We start from the raw sequence: 25335 nt of genomic DNA, 5'->3' as shown, positions 1-25335 counted from the left end.
TTTGATAAATACATTACTTTTTTTGAGAGGCATCACTAAAGTCTACATTTTCTTTTTCTTTTTTTAACTTTCTTCCTTCAGATATCATATGACTCAATTCTTTTAAGGCTATTTCACTTCTAACATGAATTTCCTTCAATTTTTATATGATATGTTCCAGCCACTTTTAAACATTGTTTTCCTAAATGCCACTGTTCCTTATTTATATACTTTTTTACACTAAGATCCAACTATGGTGGTTTCTATCACTGAACATAAAAATAGGTCATCAAAGGAAATGCTAATATATTTGTTCCATTTTATGTATTTTCCTTCCTTCCAGGTTCAATGCTTTGAGCATGATTTGGATTATTCACACCAAGTTTTCGCTTTTATTAATTAATTTTTACTTCTATTGGTTTTTACTGTTTTACAGAGCAATACTGGCCCATAACCTTCCATCATGCTACTGAACTATTTAATAAATGAGTTTGTATTTCAAACTGAAATTACCTTTTATAGCAAGTATTTGTTGACTAAGACATTTTCCAGGCTCTTTTGATTTTTTCACTGGCAAGCATTTTAAATATTAAACTTCTGCAGGAAATGGCAATAATGAGGATCAACATCTTTCCCTTTTTTGAATTTCCAACTTTTCTGCATTAAAAGGCATATATGAATCAGTCATGTAAAAGCTGTTTTAAATTTTTACAATCTCTTCTCATATATACCCCTTCTATTTTGATGGTGATTTTTACCTTTGTTCTTACGAATTCATGGCTTGCTGAAAAAAATTCTGATGTTTCTCATATCACTTTTTTTCTTCCTAAAGTATTGATGACATATGGCATGGAGGGTTGTGAGCAATGCATGTAGTTTTAGCCTCTGTTGATTTCAAGTCTGAGCCATGTTTTACCACACAATCTTAACCTTTTCCCCCACTACTCACTCTCACACTATTACCAAGAATCCAAAGACACAATGACCCTGTCTGTAAGATCTTTTTTTTTTTTTTTTAAGTTTTAAACCCTTAACTTCTGTGTATTGACTTATAGGTGGAAGAGTGGTAAGGGTAGGCAATGGGGGTCAAGTGACTTGCCCAGGGTCACACAGCTAGGAAGTGTCTGAGGCCGGATTTGAACCTAGGACCTCCCGTTTCTAGGCCTGGCTCTCAATCCACTGAGCTAACCAGCTGCCCATCTGTAAGATCTTATCAAATTCCTCATAGAATTTCTCTAAGATAGATGAGAGCATATCCATAAGAAATGACTGAAGGAACAGATAAAAAAAACTTTGGAGAATCTGTTATGAACTAAGAAAGACTGAAGTGAGCAGATCCAGTTGGACAATAATAGTAATTATGGCATTTATATAGCACTTGCTACGTTCCAAACTATGTTAAATGCTTTATAAATATTATCTTGTCTAAGTCTCACAACTCTGGGAGAGTGGTACTATTATTATCCCCACTTTATAGCTGAGGAGGAACTTGAGGCAAACAGAAATTAAATGACTTGCTGAGTCACACATACAGTAAGTTATCTGAATTTACATTTGAACTAGTACCTTCTGGACTCTAGGCCATCACTCTTATCTACTGTGCAAACAGTTACTTCACATATACAGTGACAATAGCACTGTCAAGAAAAACTGAAAGACTTCAGAACTGTCTGATATAGTGATACCTGAGATTTGAAGAAGTTGCTTCTCATCTCTTGACAAAAAAGTGATAGAGATAAAGAATGAGACATATATTTTCAGATATAACCCAAAATGTGGATTTTTTTTTATCTTCACTCTCCTTAAGGATTACAAGAAAGAGGTATGTTTTGCTGAGAAGGGGAAAACTGGTGAAAACAGATTAAGGAGAATTAGGAAAATGAGGCAGAAAAAAAAGAATAAGAACATTAATGAAGTCCTTTTAAAAACTGAACAAAGGGCAGCTAGGTGGCTCAGTGGATAAATAAGCCAGGGCTAGGGATGGGGGTTCTGAATTCAAATTTGATCTCAGACAATTCCTGGCTATGTGATCCTGAGCGATTCACTTAACCTCAATTGCCTTGCCCTTACTGCTTTTCTGCCTTGGAACCAATACTTAGTATCAATTCTAAAATAGAAGGTAAGGGTTTTAAAACTTTAGGAAACATTCAAATCTGGCCTCAGACACTTCCCAGCTGTGTGACCTTGGGCAAGTCACTTGACCCCCATTGCCTACCCTTACCACTCTTCCACCAAGGAACTAATACACAGAAGTTAAGGGTTAAAAAAAAAACTGTAGGAAACAGGAGTTTCAGTAGGAAATATACATATGAGCTTTAGAACTAATATGCCAAATTTATCATATATATTTAAATAAACCAAATATACATAAGTATTGTCCCAGCTTCATGTATAACTCTTTACCTGTTCTTTACATATGAAAATATTTATATCTGTAGATGTTTGTTTGTCAAGTTCAGAGTAACAAAAACATTTTTAAATTACTTTTTAAAAAAGATGTTGGATAATAATCACTTAAGTTGCAGTTATTTTTATGGCAGTCTTTGTTTATGCTCATAATGAGTACTGTAAGATGAAATGACCAACTGTTTCTCTAATTGTCATAGAAATGCAAATCAAGATACTACTTAACTCCCATTTGGATGACAAAAGTAGCAAAAATATACATATAAAATCCAAAATCAATAGTTCTGTGGAGAAGTGGGTACTCTTAATATTTTGTTGGTGGGACTGTCAACTGGGGGAACATTTTAGAGAGCAATATAGCAATATGTAATAAAAGTATAAAACATATCTTCCACCTCTGTAATTCTGTTTACCTTTATCTCGAAATGCAAAAAGGAAAAAAACCTATGTGCACAAAAATATTCATAGCTATTCTATCTGTAATAGCAAAAAATGGAAAAGCAAACTATATCAAAAAAATCAAGAATTGCTGAATTATATAATAAGATAATGTCTGATATAAAAATAATGAAGGATGGATATCAGGCATATGGAAAGACCTATATATGTAAGGATAAATGTACACTCCGCAGAAATAAAACTACATATATGTTGACTACAATTATGCTGGGAGAAGAAGGAACAAGGCCAAAAGTAGTAGAACTTCAAACAGATCTAGGAGATAAGAGAACAAAAGCATTTTGGTTTGTTTTTTAATTTATTGTTTTCTATTTTAAATAGTAAGTTTCACAAGTTTTTATTTTTTGTTTTGTATATTTGTTTTGGTTCACAGTAATTAATATATAATTATTTTTTAGAAAAATAAATGTTTCCTGTTACCTGTAGGGACATGAAGAAATCAATTCCTTTACCTCCCAATAAGGAATCTGGACACTACCCTTTCATTTTAACTGCAATTCCCTTCTTTCTCTATTGTTTATTATGAGAGAAATGTCAATACTGATGTGATTAATTTCTAATGTCCAAATTTTGACATTGGATCCAAATTTATCCATTGGATAAAGATCTTATGTTTAGAGTACCTAAGCTAAAATTAATGCTTATAAAGTCATAAAAAATTCTTACTCTAGCCTTTTTTCTATCACTATACTAGAGTCACAGTGAAAACAGAATGGGAGAAAAAGTGAAAATGAAATGGTGAAAACAGGAAAATGGCGAAAAATGGTAAAAGACTATTCTCTATTTTTCTTTGTTTCACTAGTTGCCATGCCTATACAGTTACATCACAGAGCAAATAACCTATTTAAGACAAGTCTGTCTACTCTTAACTAAGCTGTTGCTTAAATAATAGAAGTCTTTCTAAAATGGTAACTTAACTAAGCCTATATTCTACTGACTTAGTTTTTAAGAACCTTGGGACACTTCTACTTCCAAGAGGCTTTCTAAATTGTAATACAATATACAAATATAAGGCAATATGATTGTTTTTTTTTTTTAAATAATATGAATTGGGGTAGCTAGACAGTAAAGAGCTAGTCTGGAGACAGAAGTCCTGGATTCAAATGCGGCCTTCCTACCTGTGTGATCCTGAGTAAGTCAGTTAACCCCAAATGCCTAGCCCTTAACACTTTTCTGCCTTAGAATCAAGAGTTGGTACTGATTCTAAGTCAGAAGCTAAGAGTTTTAAAAAATAATAACAACACAAAGAGATCATGAGGAAAAGCAATTGTACTTTTTTCCACTTCCAAGTTAAAACTTAATAATTTTAAATAATATCTAGCATTTAAGTGACTTTTACATAGTTCTTTAAGGTTTACAAAACTCTCTCTATATAGTTACACATTTGATAATATTCTAAATTGTCTCAGATTATGTAAAACATCGAATTAGGAGATTAGGAACAGGAGGTTTAGTTCTGGTTCTTCTAATACTATGTGATCTTGAGCAAATCATTTCACCCAATGATTGGAACCTAAGTTTTCTTAACTAAAAAAGGAAATTTGACTAAATGGATTCCATAGTTCCCTTCCAGATGTAATGCTCTAAGACAGTGTTGGTGAACCTGTGGCACACATGCCAGAGGGAGCTGCTCCCCTCCCCCTCTCCAAACATACCTGAGGACATTTCTCACTTCACCTGCCCCTATGACCAGCAGTCCAATGGGAGCACTTTGTCCCTCCCCTGTCTGGGTTAAGGAGGGAAGCTTCACATGCAGCTGAGGGTTGGAGTTTGGGCACTCAGTCTCTAAAAGGTTCTCTATCACTGCTCTAGGATTATTCTAGTATCATGGAGAGAGCACTGGATTTTGAGTTGGGTTTTGGGGTTTAAAATTCCCACTTGGAAAACTATTTGTGGAAGATTAGCTCCCTTCTTCTGAAGGGTATGTCTAAATTTTGTGATATCTTTAATATACCAGCAGAGGGAGCTCCTACAGTCCTGAGTTTTAGAATAAAAATGGGCAAATCCCCACCTTCGATTTCCATCAACTTATTTTGCAAATTTTGACATTTTTAATCTTTCACTCATTCAAATAAGCAATGTATTTTTGAGCTTAAAAAAACTTCAAAGTTAATCTATAACTGAAAAAAATTTCCTCTGACTCCAACAAATGTTCATCCATTGAAACCTTCCAATAAGAGGATCTCAGTAATGCTAGCCCATTCCAATTTTGGACAGCTCTAAAAGTTGGGAAGATTTTCCTTACAATGAATCAAATATTCTCTCAAAAAAATTTATTCACTATTTCTATTCTGCAGTTTATGGGAGCAGAATAAGTCTTGTTTCCAAATTTAAAAAAGTATCAGATTTCTCATTTTTCTCTAAATGTCCTCAGTTCCTTCAACTCATTACGGAATAAACAGCAGTCCACTGACTACCTAAATACTGATTCCTCCAGCATTTAAAGTCCTTTATAATATGGCTTCAGCATATCTTTTCAAGCTATTTATAACACATTATTCCTCCTTATACTCTATTCTCCAGTTATAGTTCCCCATATGTGATATTCCATAATAAAATATACACAATACATTATAAGTATATTAGAGTACATCATAATATAAGTATAAAATACTATTGGGCCCAAGAGAAACAAGACTTCCCATGTTGGTTTTCCTCAACTGCCCTTTTCAGTTCCCCATTTAGAACAACTACCTTAAAGGTTCAGCTCAAGTGCAACCTCTTTTTTTTTTTTTTTTTTTTTTTTTTAACCCTTGTACTTCGGTGTATTGTCTCATAGGTGGAAGATTGGTAAGGGTGGGCAATGGGGGTCAAGTGACTTGCCCAGGGTCACACAGCTGGGAAGTGGCTGAGGCCGGGTTTGAACCTAGGACCTTCTGTCTCTAGGCCTGACTCTCACTCCACTGAGCTACCCAGCTGCCCTGCAACCTCTTTTAAAAAAGAAAACTTTCCTGATTCCACAAATCATTTTGGATAGGTTTTATATATTATTTATTTTTCTATGAATATATTGTATTACCCACAGTAAAATATAATTCCTTGAGAACAAGGGCTGTTTTATCCAGAGAGCATATCACCAGGCATAGAACAAGCACTTACTGAATGCTTAACAATTCATTAGCTGTACCCATACAGTTCAATTCTACTCAATTAAAAACAAACCTTGTTAAGCATTTATTTTGAGCAAGGCATTATTCTAAGCACTGCTAATGAAAATGAAGACAAAAATGAGGCAATGCCTACCCTCAAGGAACTTTTTTCTTACTGGTGACAGAGTATGTGGATGATAATTGAATATAAGTCAATCTGTAGGAAGAAAGAACACCCGTGAATGAGGGGAGGCTTCATGGAGAAGGTGGCACCTAAACTAAACCTGGATAGAAGATTCTAAGTGAGGGGAGAAACAGAGATATTACTTAGCAATAAAATATCTAGGTATAACTAGGTAGTAACTATCATAATCATAGATGGCAATTACACAGGACTTTAAGGCCTGTGAAGCACTTTATACATAATATCTCTTTTGAGTCTCCCAAACCATGCTATGAGGAAAGTACTACAAAGTATCATAAGCCCTACTGCACAAATGAGGAAGCTGAAACTCAGAGGTTAAGTGTCTTGTCTATGTTCATTCATGTTACTAGGCACTGCAAGGATTCAAACCTAGGTTTTCTTAACTCGGAATCTAGCAGTCTTTCCACAATGCTTTCCTAGGAACAACAATGAACTACATATTTTCCATTCATGAACTTAATATATTCTACATTCATGAACTGCCAAATAGAGCAATATATTATAGCAAAAAGGCATGGAACTGGGCAACAGCTATTAATTCACTATGTGACTCTGAGAAAATCAAAAGGCTTCAGATTTCCCATATATAAAATTGAGAGGGTAGAGGAGGTTCTGATAAGATTCTTAACTGAGGGTCTGTGAACTTTTTTTTTCTATTTTGATAACTGTATTTCAATATAATTGGCTTCTTTTGTAATGTTATGGGTTTTTAAAATACATTTAAAAACATGAATCTGAAAAGGATTCATAGGCTCCAGTGGACTGCTAAAGAATTCCATAACATAAAAACAGTGAAGAACCCTTGAACTAAATCATCTCTACAACATATTCCAGTTATAACAACATTCTTTATTTTGAGGTATCTTCCATCTCTAAAATTTTATATTCTAAAGAACATGCCAACTCTATAATCCCATGATTCCACTGAAGTTGCAAACTTTCAAGCTGAACAACCCACTTAGGAAAAGAAAGTGGATATAAATCAAAGAGATCACCAGTAATGCGCATATTTCAATGGAATAAAGAAAGATCAAAAACAAAAAACCTATCAGAGCCAACTCAGTCATCATACTATTTTAGGTTTCTGGTTCACAATAAGAAATGAAGCTTACAAAATAGACTAAGCTCTTCTAGGGTTAAAACCATGTTTTCGGAATTTCCTAGAAATATCTCCCATTGGGAATTATATATAGTAGGTGCTTAAAGACTTGTTTGCCCTGCCCCCAATTAAACATAACATTTTATACTTAAAATGTATTATTATATACTCTGTGAAGAGAGGATCAACTCTTCCTCCCTTGCCTATTTTTAGCTAAACCAACCAAGAACTCAAAGCACCCCTACTTAACACACAAGTCACTTTACTAGAGTAAGCTCACTGCTCCAAAGACTACTGCCACCCTCCCTGGGCAGTGCTAGGCAAATTGAAAGAATGTGATTGGTTCTCATAAAGTGGGCAAGGAATAGGAAGTGATGTGGGAAAAAGACTATATAAAAAGTCCTGAACTTGTTGTCCAAGAGTCTTCTCCTTTGAACTTCTTTGGAGTTCATCTTTGGACATTCTGCATTGGTGAGCTGGACTGAAGGAGGAAACTCTTTCCCTGGATCTTGCATTGGTTTGCTGGGTGAGTAGCTGGCCTTTCTTCCTTGGCTTCTGGAGAGATTGGTTCTGGAGAGGCCTTCCTTTATTGGAGGAGGCTGCACTGATGGAACCCTTGCTGAAGATACCACCAGGATTCCTGGCTTAAGAGACTACCATGACTCCACGTGGAGATCAGGACTTAAGAGCCTTTGCCAGGTGGTGAACTGGACTTCTTCAGAAAAAAATTACAGGGCATCTAACTAAACAATACTTTCTACTTCCCTCCTACATTTCTCTCTTTTACTATATCTCTATTAAACTAAATTGTTAAGAGCATGTAACAGACTTGTTACTTAAAGGTTAATTTTTTAAAATACGTGACCACAATATTACTTTAGAATTCTCATATGAGCATAAAAACTTACAATTTAAATTCTTACAACTCTAATATATTTATAATGTGTTATTCTGTAGTATAGTTATCTATGGATCAGACTGAACGCTTCAGAGGGACAGGAATCATGCCTTAACTAGACTGTGTATTTCCATAAGTGCCTACTATTAGAGTGTTCTGTACACAAGAGGTACTTAACATTAATAGAAATGAATAAGCAAAACAACTCACAGAATCAAATGTATTACCAAAATAGTCAACTCTTACTTTTTATTGCTGAATTTCAAGTACTCCAGCCCATTAAATGACAAATAAGGGAGCATGGTACCATAGAAAGAGCATTGGTGGTCACCAAAAGACCTAGATTCTAGTTCTGGTTGTATCACTTTAGACAAAAACTTAGGCAAGTCATACTCTGCATTTATTAAATGAATTTCATAAAAGATGACTAAAAAAACCTACTGGTTATGATCTCATTAATAATCTGCATTGCTCAAGCAGCTGTGAATTTTTTATTTTTTTAGAAAACAAAATGGAAATATATATTAAGAACTGAAAAGTTGTTCATGCTTATTGACCCAGGGGTTCCATTACTAGGATTTGGCCCTAAGGGCATTCTTGAAAGCAGTGGTTCCCAAATTTTTTTGGCCTACCACCCCCTTTCCAGAAAAAATATTACTTAGCGCCCTCTGGAAATTATGAAACTCTTTATTGAACTCAGAATAGAATGTAATACAAAAAAAGTGTGGCCATCACTGCTCCCATGGATCGCTGCAGCACCCACCAGGAGGCAATAGCGCCCACTTTGGGAATCATTGATTGAAAGAGTAAAAAGCTGTGTATAAAAATATTCATGGAAGCTTTGTTTGTAAACACAAAATAACTGGAAATAACAAATGCAATGATTAGGAGAAATGGCTGAATAAACTAATATTTCAATATAATGAATGGTATGATGTTATTAGAAATGACAAATGTTGGGAAAATAAGGGAAATATATGAAGAGATAAAAAGAGAATGATGCATTCTATGAATATAATAAAAAAATAACAGCCACAAAATCAAAAGGAAAAAAGTATCAAAATAAAACCAAAGGGAACTCAAAAGCATGTTTATATTAGCACATATATAATTTGCATATTTTAAAATAAATTGCAAACAATGCCAAGTTTGTGGTTTTGCACATAACTCTTTTTATGTATTTATTTATTTAAATGTTTTTGGTGATGATGGATATGATGTATTTAATTTTTAAAAACTGAAAAAAAAAAAGCTTACTGATCATTTAAAAGAAAAAAAACTTACTCTGGCTGTATGCTTTGGGGTACGTGATAACTTCCCCAACTGTAAAATGAGAGGTTTGGACTAGAGGTCTGCCAAGATCCCTTCTAACTCTAAAGCTATAATCCTAAGAGACAATGGGATCTAATGGAAATAGAATTGGACTTGAAGCTACAAGTCCAGGGCTAGAATTCTGGCTCTATTGTTTAATACCTACATTACCTTGGATAAGACATAATTTCTCAGCATTCCTGTAAAACGTGGAGTTTTGACCAGATGATTTCAAATGTTTCTTACAACTCTGAATGTTTCTAAGCAAAAGGTCCATTTTTTAAATATATGACTTTTTAAAACCCTAGTAAATAGTGAGATACTATAATGAAAATAAGTAAATCATTAAGTTACCTAAAAAGCATCTGTTTAAGCATTCGATTAGCTGTAACAACTCTGGGTAGACGTCCCGTAGAAAGGGAATGGAGTTCCAAGTTGGAAGAGATCAACTGAGTTGTCATGTCAGTGTCTGCTGCAGTCCCAGCACCACAGCAGCTGGAAAATATTATTAGCAATTTAGAAATGTCAAGGCTTGGTTATCTAAGCATTCAGTTAGGAAATTTCTCAGGCAACTTTCATAAAAGTCAGAAAAAGAAAAGTGAAGCTATGACATTAAGTTCAATTCATCTAATCTATACCTTGCTTAGATTTGAAATCCAGACTGTTAAATAAAACATAAAATACTGAAATTCTCTCTATAAAATGAGAAAAGTACCAGCTTGGGAAAGAAGAGATAAGATTTTCACTTTGGCTCCCCCATTAACTTTTCATAAAGCTTTGGTTCTATATAGTCTTTTCATCTCTATAGGCATCAGGTTTTTCAAAAGTAAAAGCAAGAACTGACTAGATCCCAGGATTCCAACTTACAGTCTGCAATCCAAAGGTACTTTCTTTGATCCTGAAGTACAATCTGCCAAATACTTTTTCTTTCTTTTCCCCTAAAAATCCTTACTTTCCACCTTAGAATCAATACCAAGGAAAAAGAAGAGAAAGAGCTAGGCAACTGAGGTTAAATGATTTGCCCAGGGTCACATAGCTAGGAAGTGTCTGGGGCCAGATTTGAACCTAGGACCTCCATCTTTAGGCCTGGCTCTCTATCAATTGAGTCACCTAGCTGCCCTTGCCAAATACTTTTTTGAAAAAAAACAAAAAAAAGTTTATCTCATTTTCTAGAAGATAGATAAGCAGATATAGTCTAACCATCTACTCACTATTCCCTATATAATTAAATGTCTCCACACATCACATTAGCAAGTTTAGATCTATTAGAAGTAATTAAAATTGAAGGTAAACATAATAAATTAATTCAGTCTGGATACATGGGTTTTTGCTCATGTGGCTCACTGCTGAAAAAGCTTAGCAATCTCTGGATAATTTTTATTGTCCCTTCCAGAAAATATTTTATGATCTCAGTTGGAATATTCCAAATTCTAGGATCCCTGTAAGCAAACATCCTATGTTCTATTCTAAGATTTAGCTGTCATTTTACATTCTCTCTTCTTGCATTCTACTTCTAAAATCCCTTCCTATTCTAACATTGTATGTTCTAATAGTTCCCCACTTCTTCAATTATGAAGGACCTTCTTAAATGTCAAAATATTTCACTGACTCCAAAAGCTACTAGTAGCTGTCCTATTATTATTTGCAGACTGAAGAAAAGCTACTAAGAACTCAGTAACACTTTAAGTGAATATTATTTTATTAACCAGAAAATTTACATCCTTTTGAAAGAATAATATGTACATGTCCAGAGAAAACATATTTCCTTATTTATTATGCTGAGGCCATAAGAAATGTCCAATACTGTTTTGCAGTTTTCAGAGAAAAATTTTAGGTCTAGGTTCCATATTTGAATTCCAAAATTCCTTGCAGAAACTCCATGGCACATAGATCTAAGGGTCTAGGACTAATTCACAGACTAGAAATCAGAATTCTGACATTTTATGTTCCAAAGTTCCTTTAAGTACTAATGCTTTTAGATTTGAAATCTTTAAAATATAGTATCTTTTGAAACATTCTAATTCATGAGATCATGGATCACAGATTGAGAGCTGGAAGGAACTCTAGAAAACACAGCTTAAGTATTATATTTTAATCAATTAATATATAGTGAAATAGCATTAGACTTGAAAGACTTTAGCTTAATATGACCTGTGTGCTAAATTTAGCTTCCTCATTTATAAAATAAAGGAGATTAGAACTAAATGATCTCTAAAATTTATTCTGGTTTTAAATCTTATGATCCAAAAATATCTTTATACCCAGAGTTAAAATTACAGACATCAGTTTTAAAAATTGTAAATATGGACAATTAACACTTACTAGATATTTGGAGATATGAAATGTATTTTTGAACAGTTCTTATCAGCAACAACCATTCCTTCTGTTGCTCTTGTATCTGCCCCAAGAACTATGCCATCCTACAAAAAAAGGCAGAAGTACTTAATAAACACAGAGACATACCCACAAAATGTATGTCTTAAGTTAGTATGGCATAGCAGAAAACATACTGGATTGAGAGTCAAGACCTATGTATGAATCACAACTCCAACAATTACTACCAATTCACCATGTGAATATCACTTTCACCTATATACCTCAACTTATTCATCTATAAAAGGAATAATAAACTTAGTAAGAAATTGAAAACAGAAACATTTTAAATTCACACTGGACACATTCAATGCACACATTAAGAAAATGGTTAAAAAAAAATGAATCATGGATTAAAGATACAAAGATCACTGGCAATTAGCATTCTTTCCCAGTGAAAAAGCTATGGTCATGCTTAAAAAAAAAATTCTATTAGGCTATACTCTTAATAAACTCATGTCAAGGGCTTACAATAAAAATAGCAATGGAATAGCAAGGCAGAGGACTTGGGTTCAAAACCAAGTTCTGACATCTCTATGACACAGACAATGGCACTCATCTCTCTAGAGCAGTGGATCCCAAACTTTTTTGGCCTACCGCCCGCTTTCCAGAAAAAAATATTACTTAGTGCCCCCTGGAAATTATGAAACTATTTATTGAACTCAGAATAGAAAGTAATACAAAAAAAGTGTGGCCATCACTGCTCCCCTGGATCGCTGCAGCTCCCATCAGGGGGTGGTAGTACCCACTTTGGGAATCACTGCTCTAGAGCTTGATTCCACTTCTTTAAAAATGAAAAGGTTGGACTACAGAAGTTGCCAAGTTTACTCCCACTCTAAAATCCTATGATCATAAAAGTGACTCAGACATCAGTTAGGTCAAATGATTTTCCAAGATGCTTCCAATTACAATGTTTCAATTCAATAAGAATTCACTGAATCCCTTCCAAGTACACAATAAATACTGAAGAAAATAGAAAAATGCTAAAATACAGCTAAGCTCCCTAAAGCACCCTTTGTTCACCAGAATCAGTCTCTATAACATAAAGTCTTACAATTTTAGATTCGTTTATCAACAAAAATTTGACATTCTCAGGATTTCTTTCTGTACCTTGTATACTACTCCAGCAATGGTTGTGCCTGTTTTCCGAGCTGCTGGAAGTTTATAGCCATTTTTTGCAAACTCAGCTTCAATGACAGCATTTCTGAAATTGAAAAGGAAAATCTGGTTAAACCATGCCCTCTTTTCTCTGTGTATGGATTAGTTCAAAGGAGGAGGTAGCACAAGGTAGAAAAAATGGAAAAAGGAGGCATCAGTTTGTTGGAGTGGGAAGAGCACAGGATTAAAAAAAATCAGACTAGAATGCTGAGTAGTATAGCAGAAAAGAGTTCTTTTCTGCAAATGGTCTTCTAGTCATAGAAGGTTAAGTCCCAATGCTCATACTTGCTAGAAATATATAAATCACTTCACCTCCATTTCCTCAAGCCTAAAATGAGGTATTAGATTAAATCATCTGTTAGGTACGTTCCAATTCTAAAATTATTACTTTAGCAAAACCAAATTGGGATGGTGTGGAACAGGGATAAGGACCTGCACTAGGGTCTAGGACAGTGAAGCCGAACACTTTAGAGACCAAGTGCTATACTCCATCTCCAACAGAGGCCAAGTACTCACTCCCTGCCACTTTACCCCAGGTAGGGGAGAGAAGAAGAGCTCCCATTGGACTGCTGGACAGAGGTGCGGTGATGTAAAAAAAAATGTCCTCAGGCCTATGGAGAGGGGGAGGGAAGCAACTTGGCCCTGAGTCCCTCTGGCTTTCTAGTAATGAACTCTGGGAGGCAACAGTGCACATGCCCTCTCTGACATGCATGCCATAGGTGTGCCATCATGGGTCTAGTACACTACCTAAACAAGGTGGAAAATACAGCTAGATTTTTTTAAAAATATCATAGGGACTAGACTGATGATTTCATTGATATAGGGAACTCCAAGATGAGAAAACTCCCTCAATCAATGAAGGTCAGCACCTTCTCTGCAACTGAAGAGTTGCCTCAGGCATCAAAAAAACAAGTGACTTGCCCTGGGTCAAACAGCCAGTATATATCAAGCATAGGTCTTCTTGGTCCCAAGGCCAGCTCTTTTTTATTCACAATACCATTTTCACTCTCTTGAAATACTATACCTCACAAATATCTCTAAGTAGAAGCACAGTTAGAAAAGATTTCTTCCCAAAAGTAGATTTAGGTAAGATAATATATCAGTGGATTCAGAACCAGAATAACAATTACTTAATTATTCACTTAAGAGATAAAACTATGTCAAATCTTGCCTGTGACATACAATATTTTGGTTTGGTCTAGCTCTCCAGATTCTCACAGTTGAACCACTGGGGGGCTATGTCTAAAAACCCACTAGGGTGAGACAAGTAGGTGCCCCATGGAATTGATCTAAAGTTTCTTCTGTTCTGCATAAAGAAAAATGAACTGGCTAGGGACCTCATTGTTCTGCTTAAGGAACAGGATGAGGCAGAACTTCTGGAAAAGTAACCTTAGCAAAGAAGAAAGGGAGGAAAATAGAAAAAGACGAGTATGAATAAAAAGAAAAAGATTCAAATTGATTAATCAAATATTTATCAAAGACATTAATGTTTTCCATATTCTGCAGTGAGGATTCAAAATTCAAAGAAATAGCCCTTGCCCTAAAGGAGCTTAGCAGTAAGGGAAGCTAAGTAAAATGAACCCAGAAAAATAAGCAAGAGATCAAAGTTAGGAAAGAGAAAAGGATTCTAGAAGTCAAAGGTAAATAGGAGATGCCTCTTCTGTATGTTAAAGCCCAAAACAGAATTTTAAATACGTCATTAAGAAATAAGAAACATGAAAAATTCAGAGACATATGAAGATTTTATGTGATGCAAAAAAGTAGAATTTAAAAAACAATATACATAATTACAATCCTATAAATGGAAAACAATTTTTTAAGGAAATCGAATGTTGAACAAGCAAAAGAGTTGAGAAAATGGGATCACTTTCACTGGAGAAGAGAAGAATGAGGAATCCGCAGTGTTAAATAAGGTAGAAGTGGTGGGTGCATCATTTGTTTTTTAACTATTTTTTCTTTTTGAACTTCTGCTAGGGAACAGGACATCTGGAAATGAATGCAATATAAAAAAAAAATCATCAGTGAAACAAAAAAGAGGGCGTGAGCAAAAAACTGCAAAAGCAAAACAGAGGCAGCAGGGGAAGTAGTGAGGGAAGAGAGGGAAAAATGAGGGGGAAAAGAGAGCAGGGAAATGCTAAGATAAAGGACAGGATAGAGAACAAGGACTATAGTAGTGAAGAAAGCACTGTCTCCTGGGCTTAAATGCTATCTCTGATATTTACTATTTGTGACTGGACTTCAGTTTCCCTATCAGTAAAAAATAAGAGTTGTACTAGAAAGCTTGTAGGGTCCATTTTTGCTCTAGTGTTTAATTTTTTTGAGGGGAAAATGTTGAGACAAGCTTCTAAACATCCAACCCAATCACATCTTAAACTGAACTCATTTTCTTTGTCTTCAAATTATCCCCTAACTTCCCTATTACCACCAAGAATTCTATCACTCTCCCAGTCACTCAGACTCAAAATGTAGGTATCATTCTCTACTGTTACTGCCACCAACACTCCCTCCTCTAAATCGAATTTGTTGTCAAGGTCTATGTATTTAACAGCTCACAAATTCATTTCTAACTGCTCTCCTTTGATACTACCATCAAGATGGTGCTGGCTCTCATCTTGTCATACCTGGACTATTTGAATATTAATAGTCCTGGTGGGTCTGCCTGACACAGTCTCTCCCACTTCTGCCCTTCCTCACTCAACTATCAAAGTGATCTTTCTAAAGCTGGTCGGACTGTGTCACTCACCCACCCACACACACACACTCAATCAACTCCAATGGTTCCTTATAACTTCCACATTCAAATAGAAAGCCCTCTGGCTTTCAAATTCTTTTATAATACCTTTCTAGTCTACTTACATCTTACAACTAGCCTATGTACTCTCCAACAAGACTATAGATATAGATACATAAAATTCTCTAAATATATATATCTCCAGCTGTCCCCCATGCTTGGAATGCTCTCCCTCATCTCTGCCTACTGGCTTTCTTCAACTTCAAGTGCCCACTAAAATCTCATTTTCTATAGGAAGCCTCTCTCGATCCCCCTTAATTCTAGTGCCTCCCATCTTTCATCCCCATTTTATCCTGTATGTAATATGTTTGTCAGGAGGTAAATAGGTGGCTCAGTAAATAAGTGCTTGGCCTTAGTAGGAAGCCCAGAGTTCAAATTTGCCCTCCGACATTTACTAGCTATGAGACATTGGACCAATCCCTTCACTGATTTGCCTTAATCCGTCGTAGGGGGAAATGGCAGACCACTCCAGTATTTTTGCCAAGAAAACTCCATGGACAGTATGATCTACGAGGTCACAAATAAAGACAAGACTTTACAACAAGAAGCATGTTTGTACGTAATTGTTTGCATGTGGTCACCTCCATCAGATCGTAAGCTCTCTGAGAGTAGGGGCGGGCTTTTGTTCGCCTTTGTTTCTCCAGCGTTTAGAACCGTGCCTGGTACATAGGAGGGTATTTAATCTACGTGTCCTTTCTCACGCACAAAAATTCCCCCACCAGGCCCCTGAAATTAACAAGAATGGAAAGCAGAGCAAAAGGGCCTTAGGGGTCGTCCACAGCCACCGCGAGCCCCAAGCTCTGGGTTCCGAATCCCTGAGTCACGAGCTCTCGTGGGCCGCACCCGCTACCCCTTCTCCGTTCATCTCCCGCCCCAGCCCGCCTTTCATTTGCAAACCACTCGGGCACCTCCGGCCCCGCCCCACCGCACTAGCCGCAGCCCTGGCCCAATCCCACTCCGCACCTGCGGCAGTTATCGAAAGAGAAACCGCCGACCGGAGCCTGACAAACGGAGACAGCCGCCATCTTTCCCAGAGGAGCACTTCCGGAACCGGGGCGGGACCTCGGGAGTAGACGTTAACACTTCCGGCGCAGCGTTGGCGCCGCTCGGGTTGGGGGAGGTGGGCCTTAGGAGGACGCAGAGATCATTGGTTTTCGGGCTCTTGTCCTAGAAGCCAGATTGGCTCTTTCTTACAAGGAAGGAAGTTAGGATTCCAACTTCCGACTCGGGATATTTGAAGTTCCTTGGCGTGACTTGGCTTGCAGACTCCTCTAACTCTATCCTTATTTTTTAATTCCTTCGGAGAGAGTGGCCGCGTAGAATAGAGAGCTTGTCCCTGAGTCAGGGAGACCTGGATTCAAGTCCTACCTAACTCTTGCTGGCCGTGGGACCCAGAGCTAGTCACAACCTTTCAGTGCCCCCAAGCAACTCTTTTAAGACAATAATCTAAAGATGCTTACGTCCTGCCTTGGTAGAGAGAATTTCAAGAGAAGATGCTAACTGGCTCCATTTTCTCACCCAGAAGTTTCCTATACCAATGAAATCACAGGTCCAGGACCTGTCCTTGTAATTCTTAATACACCATGTTCTAACATTCCAGTTTCTAGCATTATATGTTATATCAAATAATATCAGAGCATTTAGAGCTGAAGACTTTTACAAAAATTGACCATTTACTAGGGCACAGAGATATTGTGAACAAATATTAAAAAGGCAGAAGTCATTAATTATCTTTATAGACAATAAGGCAATTAAATAGAGGTTGGTTCAGGGACCACAAACAAAAGATAGAGAATCAAATGGAGGCTTAACATTGAAATCTTAATGCCCAATTCATGCCAATAAATTTAACAATGTAAGTAAAATGGAAGAATATTTTAAAAAAATACAAACTATAGACTGAGGAAGAAATATAATATCTAAATAAACCTATTTTAGAAAAATAATTTGAACAAGCCATAAATGAACTTCTTTTAAAATAAAAAACATAAGGACCAGATGAATTCACAAGGGAATTCTATCAAACATTTAAAGACCAACTAATTCCATTATTAAATAAATTATTTTAAATAAAAAATAAAGATAGAGTTTTACCAAACTTTTTATGAAACAAATATAGTACTGAGACCTAAACCAGAAAGAACAAAAACAAAGAACATTATAGACCAATTTATTAATGTGTATAGATGCAAAAATCCTAAATAAAATATTAGCTAAGAAACTACAACAATACATCACAAATATTATACATTATGGCCAAATAGGATTTATACCAGGAATGCAGGAATGGTTTAATATAATCTATCTACTATCAACATAATTGATTATGTTAATAACAAAAGTAAGAAAAATCATGATTCCATCAATAGATGCAGAAAAGGCCTTTGATAAAATATAGCACTCATTCCTATTTATAAAAAAGAAACATTGGAAAGCATAGGTATAAATGGATTTTTTCTTAAAAATGAAATGAAGCTAGAATAGCTGGATAGCTAAGTGGATTCAGAGCTAGACCTGCATACCAGAGGTTCTGGGTTCAAATTTGACCTCAGATACATCCTAACTGTGAGATGTGAAGGGTTAAATTTTGGGGGGGCAGGAGCTTGATCCAAAGCCAGTGTGCAGTTTATTAAATGCAAAACACTTGGTTTATTATTAGGAAATATGGATAGGAAATAGGAAGGAGAAAAGTGAAAGTAATCTTATAATAGTTTGTAACTATACCCAAGATCCCAATCCTAACTAAATTTCTCCAGAAAACCCTACATCTATCTACCTCAGAGGGCAGTATGCTCTGCTAGGCCAAAGCCCTCGTCTACTCTCCTATTCTCACTATCTAATACTATAACCACTATCTATCTACCTTATCTACTCAAGTTAATCGATAATCAATAAGGCTGGTTAGGCCTTAAATCTGTTTCTCAGTCTCCTCACAGTCCCAGAGAGAGGAAACCACATACACTCCTCTCTTCAGGGGACCCAGAGAAAAAAAACCTTTTCTAATGATCTGCAACTTCCAAACCACACTCAGCCACACCCTTCTAACTGTCACCAAGTGCCAAACTGCACAGCAAGGGGGCTCCTAGTGAGAAAACTTATTACTCCTTTTCCACTTAAAAATAAAAAGTAGAAATTAATAAAAACTAGCTTGACAGTGACCCTGGGCAAGTCACTTAAACCCATTGCCTAGTCCTTACTACTCTTTTACCTTAGAGTCAAATATTATACTGATTTTAAGATGGAAGTAGGGTTTTTTTTTAAAATTATAGGAAACATCTACCTAAAGCCATCAGCAAGTATTTATAATGGGAATAAGCTAGACACTTTCCCAATAAGATCAGGAGTGAAAGAAAGATGCCAATTATCACCAATATTCTTCAACATAGTATTAGAAACACTGGCAATAGCAATAAGAAAAGAAAAATTAATTGAAGGAATCAGAATGGTAACAAAACTATCTCTTTTTGTAGAGACTAGTATGGTATATGTAGAAAATCCTAGAAATTCAACTAAAAAGTTATTTGAAATTATTAATAATTTTAGTAAAGAAGCAAGATATAAAATAAACATAAATCATCAGCATTTTTGTATATTGCTAACAACATCCTGCAAGAAGAGATAAAGATAAATCAGTGGAACAGAACAGATATACCAAAACTATTAAAAGATTATAATTGCCTTGTATTTGACAAAAGTATAGATTCAGGGTACTGGGATAAGAATGCACTATTTGGTTAAAATTGCTGGTACAACTGTATGGTAGTTTGGCAGAAAGTAGGCATAGACCAATATCGTATACCATTCACTAGGATAAGATCAAAATATATACAAGATCCTGATATGAAAGATGTCATAAGCAAATTAGAAGAAAAGGGAACATATTAAGTATCAGAATTATGGATAGAAGAGGAATCTATAAGTCAACAAGAGCAGTGTGATATGATTTTGAGTGTGTTAAATTGAAAAGGTGTTGTACAAATAAAACAAATGTTGTCAAGATTAGAAGGAAAAAAGAAAATTGGGGGAAATATGGTCCATAAGAAAGAGATATTATATTTAAAATATATAGAGAACTTTGTCAAATTTATCCTGCAGTTGATAAATGGGCAAAAGATATGAACACTTTGTGGATAAAGAAATCAAAGCCATATATAGGTAAATTTTAAAATGCTCTAAATCACTACTGATTAGGGAAATGCAATTTCTGAGGTATTGTCTCACACCCATCAGATTGGCTAAAATGACAAAAAAGCAAAATGAAAAATGTTGGACCAGATGTGGAAAAGTGGGGACACTAATACATAGTTGGTGGAACTATGAACTTATCCAAGCATTTTGGAGAATAATTTGGAACTACACTTAGAGAGTTATAAAGCAGTATATAAACACTATTACTGGGTCTGTTTCCCAAAATTAGGGGAAAAGGAAAAAAGCACTTATGTTCCAAAATATGGCAGCTCTTTTTGTGGTGGCAAAGAAATGGAAATTGAGGTGATACCCATAAATTGGGAAATGGCTGAGCAAATTATGGTATATAGTTGGGATGGAATATTACTGCACCATAAGAAACAATGAGCAGATTATTTAAAAAAAACAACACTAGAAAGAGCTCCAGGAAGTATGAAGAGTGAAATGAATAGAACCAAGAAAAAATTATATATAATTATATATATAATATAATGAAATTAATATAATATAATATAATAAATTAAAATAATTAAATACAAATTTAATATTTGAAGAATTACTTGTAAATGTTTGCCTCCAGAAAATGAATTGACAAATAGAAATACAAAAGACATAATCTATATGTACATATCTGTTTACTGGATGATGTCTTCTATGGTGTGGGGAAAAGGAAGAAGGGGCCGAGGTACCTGGAAATAAGTTCTATTTAAAAAAAAGCTAATGAAATTTAAAATAATGTATTTATTTAATATTATTTCAAAGTAATAATATTAAATAAATAAACAATAAAAACAAATAATAGCTTTGTAAAAAATTATAATTAAATCAACATACCAAAATTTCTGGGATGCAGTTAATATAGTCTCCATGGGGGAATCACATCCTTAAAAAATCTTAATTTAATAAAACAGAAAAAGAGGGGATTAATGAACTGAATTTTTTAAACCCTTACCTTCTACCTTAGAATCATTACTATGTATTGGTTCCAATGCAGGAGAGTGGTAAGGCCAAGGCAATGGGAGTTAAATAACTTGCCCAGAGTCACACAGCTAGGAAGGGTCTGAAGTCAGATTTGAAACCAGGATTTCCCATCTCTAGGCTTGGCTCTCAATTCTCTGAGCCACCTAATTGCCCTTGAATATTTTTTTTTAATTAATGAACTGAATAATTTTTTAAATGAGAAAGTCAACAAATACACAAATATAAAATAAGCACAAAGAGAGAGATATTAAAAATTAAAGGGTAGGGGGCAGAGCAGCTGGGTGGCTCAGTGGATTGAGAGCCAGGCCAAGAGACGGGAAGTCCTAGGTTCAAATCTAGCCTCAGACACTTCCTAGCTGTGTGACCCTGGGCAAGTCACTTAACCCCCATTGCCTAGCCCTTACCACTCTTCTGCCTTGGAGCCAATACAGAAGGTAAGGGTTTAAAAAATAAAAATTAAAAATTAAAGGAAAAATAGATAAATTGGAAAAAAAATACAAAAATAATAAATAAAACTAAAAACTGGTTCTTTGAAAAAGTTAACAAAATTATAAGCCTTTAGCTAATTCAATTAAAAATAAAAGAGAAAGGTGCAGCTAGGTGGCTCAGTGGATGAAGAATCAGGATCAAGAGGACCTGGGTTTGAATCTGGCTTCAGATACTTCCCAGTCATGTGACCCTGGGCAAGTCATTTAACTTTAGTTACCTAGTACTTACCACTCTTCTGCATTAGAACTGATCCTTAGCATCGATTCTAAGACAGAAGGTAAGGGTTGGTTGGGTTTCTTTTTTTTTTAAATAAGAGAATAGGAAATCAAATCAAATCAATAAAATAGTAAATGAGCATGGTGAAATTACAGCAAAACTGGAATAACTAAAAAAGAATAATCAGATAATATTGCCCACAGTTATAGCCTAACAAAACTGAAAACACAAAAGTAATAGAGGAATATGTTCAGATATATAAAATAGCCAAACTTTCAGAAAAACAGATAAATATCTTATTAATCTGATCTCAGACAAGGATGCAAATCTTGCTCTAAAGGAAATACTAAAGAAAAAAGAAAACTCCTTTTCCTGATAAATCAAAGGAGAATTAGATCAAACTTAAAGAACAGTTAGTTCTTCACAAATTGTTCTCAAAAGTTGAGAAAGAAAAAAATCCTACTAGAATCCTTTTATAAGACAAATATAATCCTAATGCCTAGACTAGAGAAAAATAAAACAGAAAGAAAACTATAAGCCAATGTTATTAATGAATATTATCACAGAAAATTAAACAAAAGCCTATTAAACTGATCACAGAAATTTATTTAGGAAATCATTCATTATGATCAAGTGGAATTTATACCAGGGATATAAGGATGGACAATATTAGGAAAAATATCAACATAATAAATCATATTAAAAAAACAAAACATCCAAAGCCACATGATCTTCTCAATAGCTGCAGAAAAAGCCTTTGACGAAGTAATACCCTTTTTAATGCTAAAAACCCTACAAAGTATATATATAGAGGGACCTTTTTAATGTTATGAAAAGCATTTATATTAAACCAAAAGCAAGCATCATATGCATTGAGAATATATTAGAACCTTTTCCAATAAATATGTGAGTGAAATAATGATGCCCACTCTCCCCACTCTTATTTTATATACTTCTGGAAAATTAGTAATAGCAATAGGACAAGAAAAGGGAATTAAAGGAATGGAGATGGATAAAGAGATAAAACATTCCCCGTTTTCTGATATATGATAGTTTATTTGGAAAACCCCAGGGAATCAGAAAAGATATTGACAATTGCTTCAGCAATGTTCTTTCTACAAAAGAAAATCCTCAAAAATCAACAGCATTTCTATATAACAGTAAAACACAAGAAGTACTAATAGAAAAGGAAATCTCATTTGAAATTACAAAAATGCATAAATTCCCTGAGGATCTACCTCCCAAAACACACAAACCATGTTTATAGCATCAATCACAAAGCATTCCTTACAGAAATAAAGAGCAAACTAAATAGCTGGTGAAGTATCAAGTGTTAATTGGTAGGCTATGCCAATATAGTAAAATGACAATTTTGCCATGTTTAACTTATACTTTTTTTTTTAAACCTTTACCTTCTGTCTTAGAACCAATACTGCAATGGGAGTTTAGTGACTTAAGCAGGATCACACAGCTAGGAAGTGTCTGAGACCAGATTTAAACCTAGGACTTCTCTTCTCTAGGCCTGGCTCTCTATCCACTGAGCCACCCAGCTGTCCCCCTAACTTACACTTTTAGAGATATGCCAAATGAATTGTTTCTAGGATATACTTTACAAAAATATATAAACTAATAAGAAAATCCATTAGGAAAAACAAAATATCTAGAATATCAATGGAAACAATGAAAAAGAAGTAGAACAAAATGGGAATAGCATTCCCAGACCTCAAATTATATTACAAAGCAACAGTCATCAACACCATTTGGATTTGGTTAAAAATGGTGAGATAGATCAATAGATCAGACTAGACAAGGGAGAGTCAGAAACAATAGAACTCAGTAATCCAGTGTTTGATAAAAATGGAAAATATAAATTACCTAGAGAAAAAACTATCTATCTGATGAGAAAAAAAAACCACTAGGAAAACTGGAAAGCAATCTGGCAGAAATTAGGCTTAGACCAACACCTTACATCACACTCCTCAATACATTCTAAATAGAAATATGTCCTTAATACTAAAGACCATTCTACAAAATGTTAGAAGAGAAAAAGATCAAATAATTCTCATAGCTATGGGTCAGAGATTTCACCTTAACCAAACAAGAGACCAGACAATTATGAAACACAAAACATGTAATTCTGATGACTTGAAACTGAAAGGCTTCTGCACAAAGAACATAAATGCTTCTTGTATAAAAAGGGAAGTGATTGAATGGGGAGGGGGGATCTTGCCATTACCTTCCTCTAACATCCAAGTTAGTATCTGTAAGGGTTAAAAATAGTTTGACTAAATTTATGAGTTAAAAAGAATTATTGTGGTTGCCATTGATAAAAATTAAAAATTAAACAATGAGCATGTTAGTAGCTTTAGTAACTATTACAGCAGGGTAGAAATAGTAAAGAGGGAAATGTAGGAAGGAAGTAGAAAATATTGCCTAGCAAAATACTCTGTAATTGCTGATCCAAAGAAATCCAGCTCAACTTTGACAAAGGCTCCCTCAGGGCCTGATCTCCACCACAGAAGACCCTCCAATGCAGAGACATCAGTGCAGCAAGAGCCACCAAGGTAGTAGAAGTGAATCAGAATGCCCTCAGCTCACTTTTATAAGCATTTTTCTCCATGTCACTTCCTGTCTCTTTGGTTTCTCCTTCCTTTCACTATGGGCTGGTCTATCACATCTCAGGAACCAATCAAAGTCTTTCAATTTGCCTACCACTACCCAGGGTGGGGCAGTGCTTGTGGTCTTTTAGGACTAAGTGTTAATTAAGTTACTAAGTAAGTGTGAACTCTCTTCAGTTAGTGACTTACTAAGTGTTAAGTAGGGGTACTTCAATTTCCTGATTGATTAACTTAAAATAGACAAAGGAAATAAAAAATTCCCTTTCACATATACAACATAGATACAAAATATAATGTATAAATATATGTACACACATGTATGCATATATGGTCAAAGGATATGAACAGTTTTCAAAAGAACTGCTAAGTATCCATAATCACATTAAAAATGCTCCAAATCACTGATAATAAAAGAAATGCAAATAAAAAACCCTGAGGCTTCCTCTCACATCCTGAAAATGAGCAAAAATGATCCCAAAATGGCAACAGTTAATGTTGCAGGATTATGGAAAGATAGGCAAATACATTAGTATGGGGCTGTGAAATGGAACAACTATTTTGGAAAGCAACTTTGAATTTTGCAAATAAAGGATCTCTAAAATGTCCATACTTTTTGAACCAGAGACTCCATTACTGGACTTATACCTCATGGTCAGTACAGAGCTGTACTGACCTCATTGTTGTATGCTTGTGAAAATAGAACAATCTACCTGTGCCATGCCAGGAAGCTGAATGTTTTCCATTTTAATTATCTTAGGAAGATTCTGAAGATCACATGGCAAAATAAGATATTGTACACTGAGGTTCTCTTTTATCTTAGATGCATTTTTTAATTTTACTTTTTTATTTTAATAACAAATTTCCATATAAGTTTTCCAAAGTTATATAACCAAATTGTTCCTTCTCTTTTTTCCCTCCTCCTCCCAGAGCTGACAAGTAATTCAATATGGGTTATACATCTATTATCATGCAAAACATATTTCCATATTATTCATTTTTATAAGTGAATAATCTTATAAAGCCAAAACCCCAAAACACATACTCAAATAAACAAGTGATAAATCATGTTTTCATC

The 25335-nt window shown here is 35.0% G+C and overlaps 1 protein-coding gene across 1 annotated transcript in view; it reads right to left on the bottom strand.

The window, feature by feature from the left end:
• The window catches only part of PSMB7 (proteasome 20S subunit beta 7), a 91305-nt gene extending 74496 nt beyond the window's left edge, over window positions 1–16809 (bottom strand). Inside the window, exons 1-4 of the mRNA XM_044664248.1 lie at window positions 16732–16809; window positions 12930–13023; window positions 11769–11866; window positions 9801–9941 (exon numbers count right to left, since the gene is read on the bottom strand). Of these exons, the coding sequence (XP_044520183.1) occupies window positions 9801–9941; window positions 11769–11866; window positions 12930–13023; window positions 16732–16793 (395 nt within the window). The 5' untranslated portion in view covers window positions 16794–16809. The remainder of the gene's footprint in view (window positions 1–9800; window positions 9942–11768; window positions 11867–12929; window positions 13024–16731) is intronic.
• Between the last annotated feature and the right edge of the window lie 8526 nt (window positions 16810–25335).

Source organism: Gracilinanus agilis, chromosome 2 (assembly GCF_016433145.1).
Source record: "Gracilinanus agilis isolate LMUSP501 chromosome 2, AgileGrace, whole genome shotgun sequence".
NCBI classification, from domain to species: domain Eukaryota; kingdom Metazoa; phylum Chordata; class Mammalia; order Didelphimorphia; family Didelphidae; genus Gracilinanus; species Gracilinanus agilis.
The sequence above is the reverse complement of the archived record's forward strand: the minus strand, read 5'-3'. Positions and strand labels throughout refer to the sequence as shown.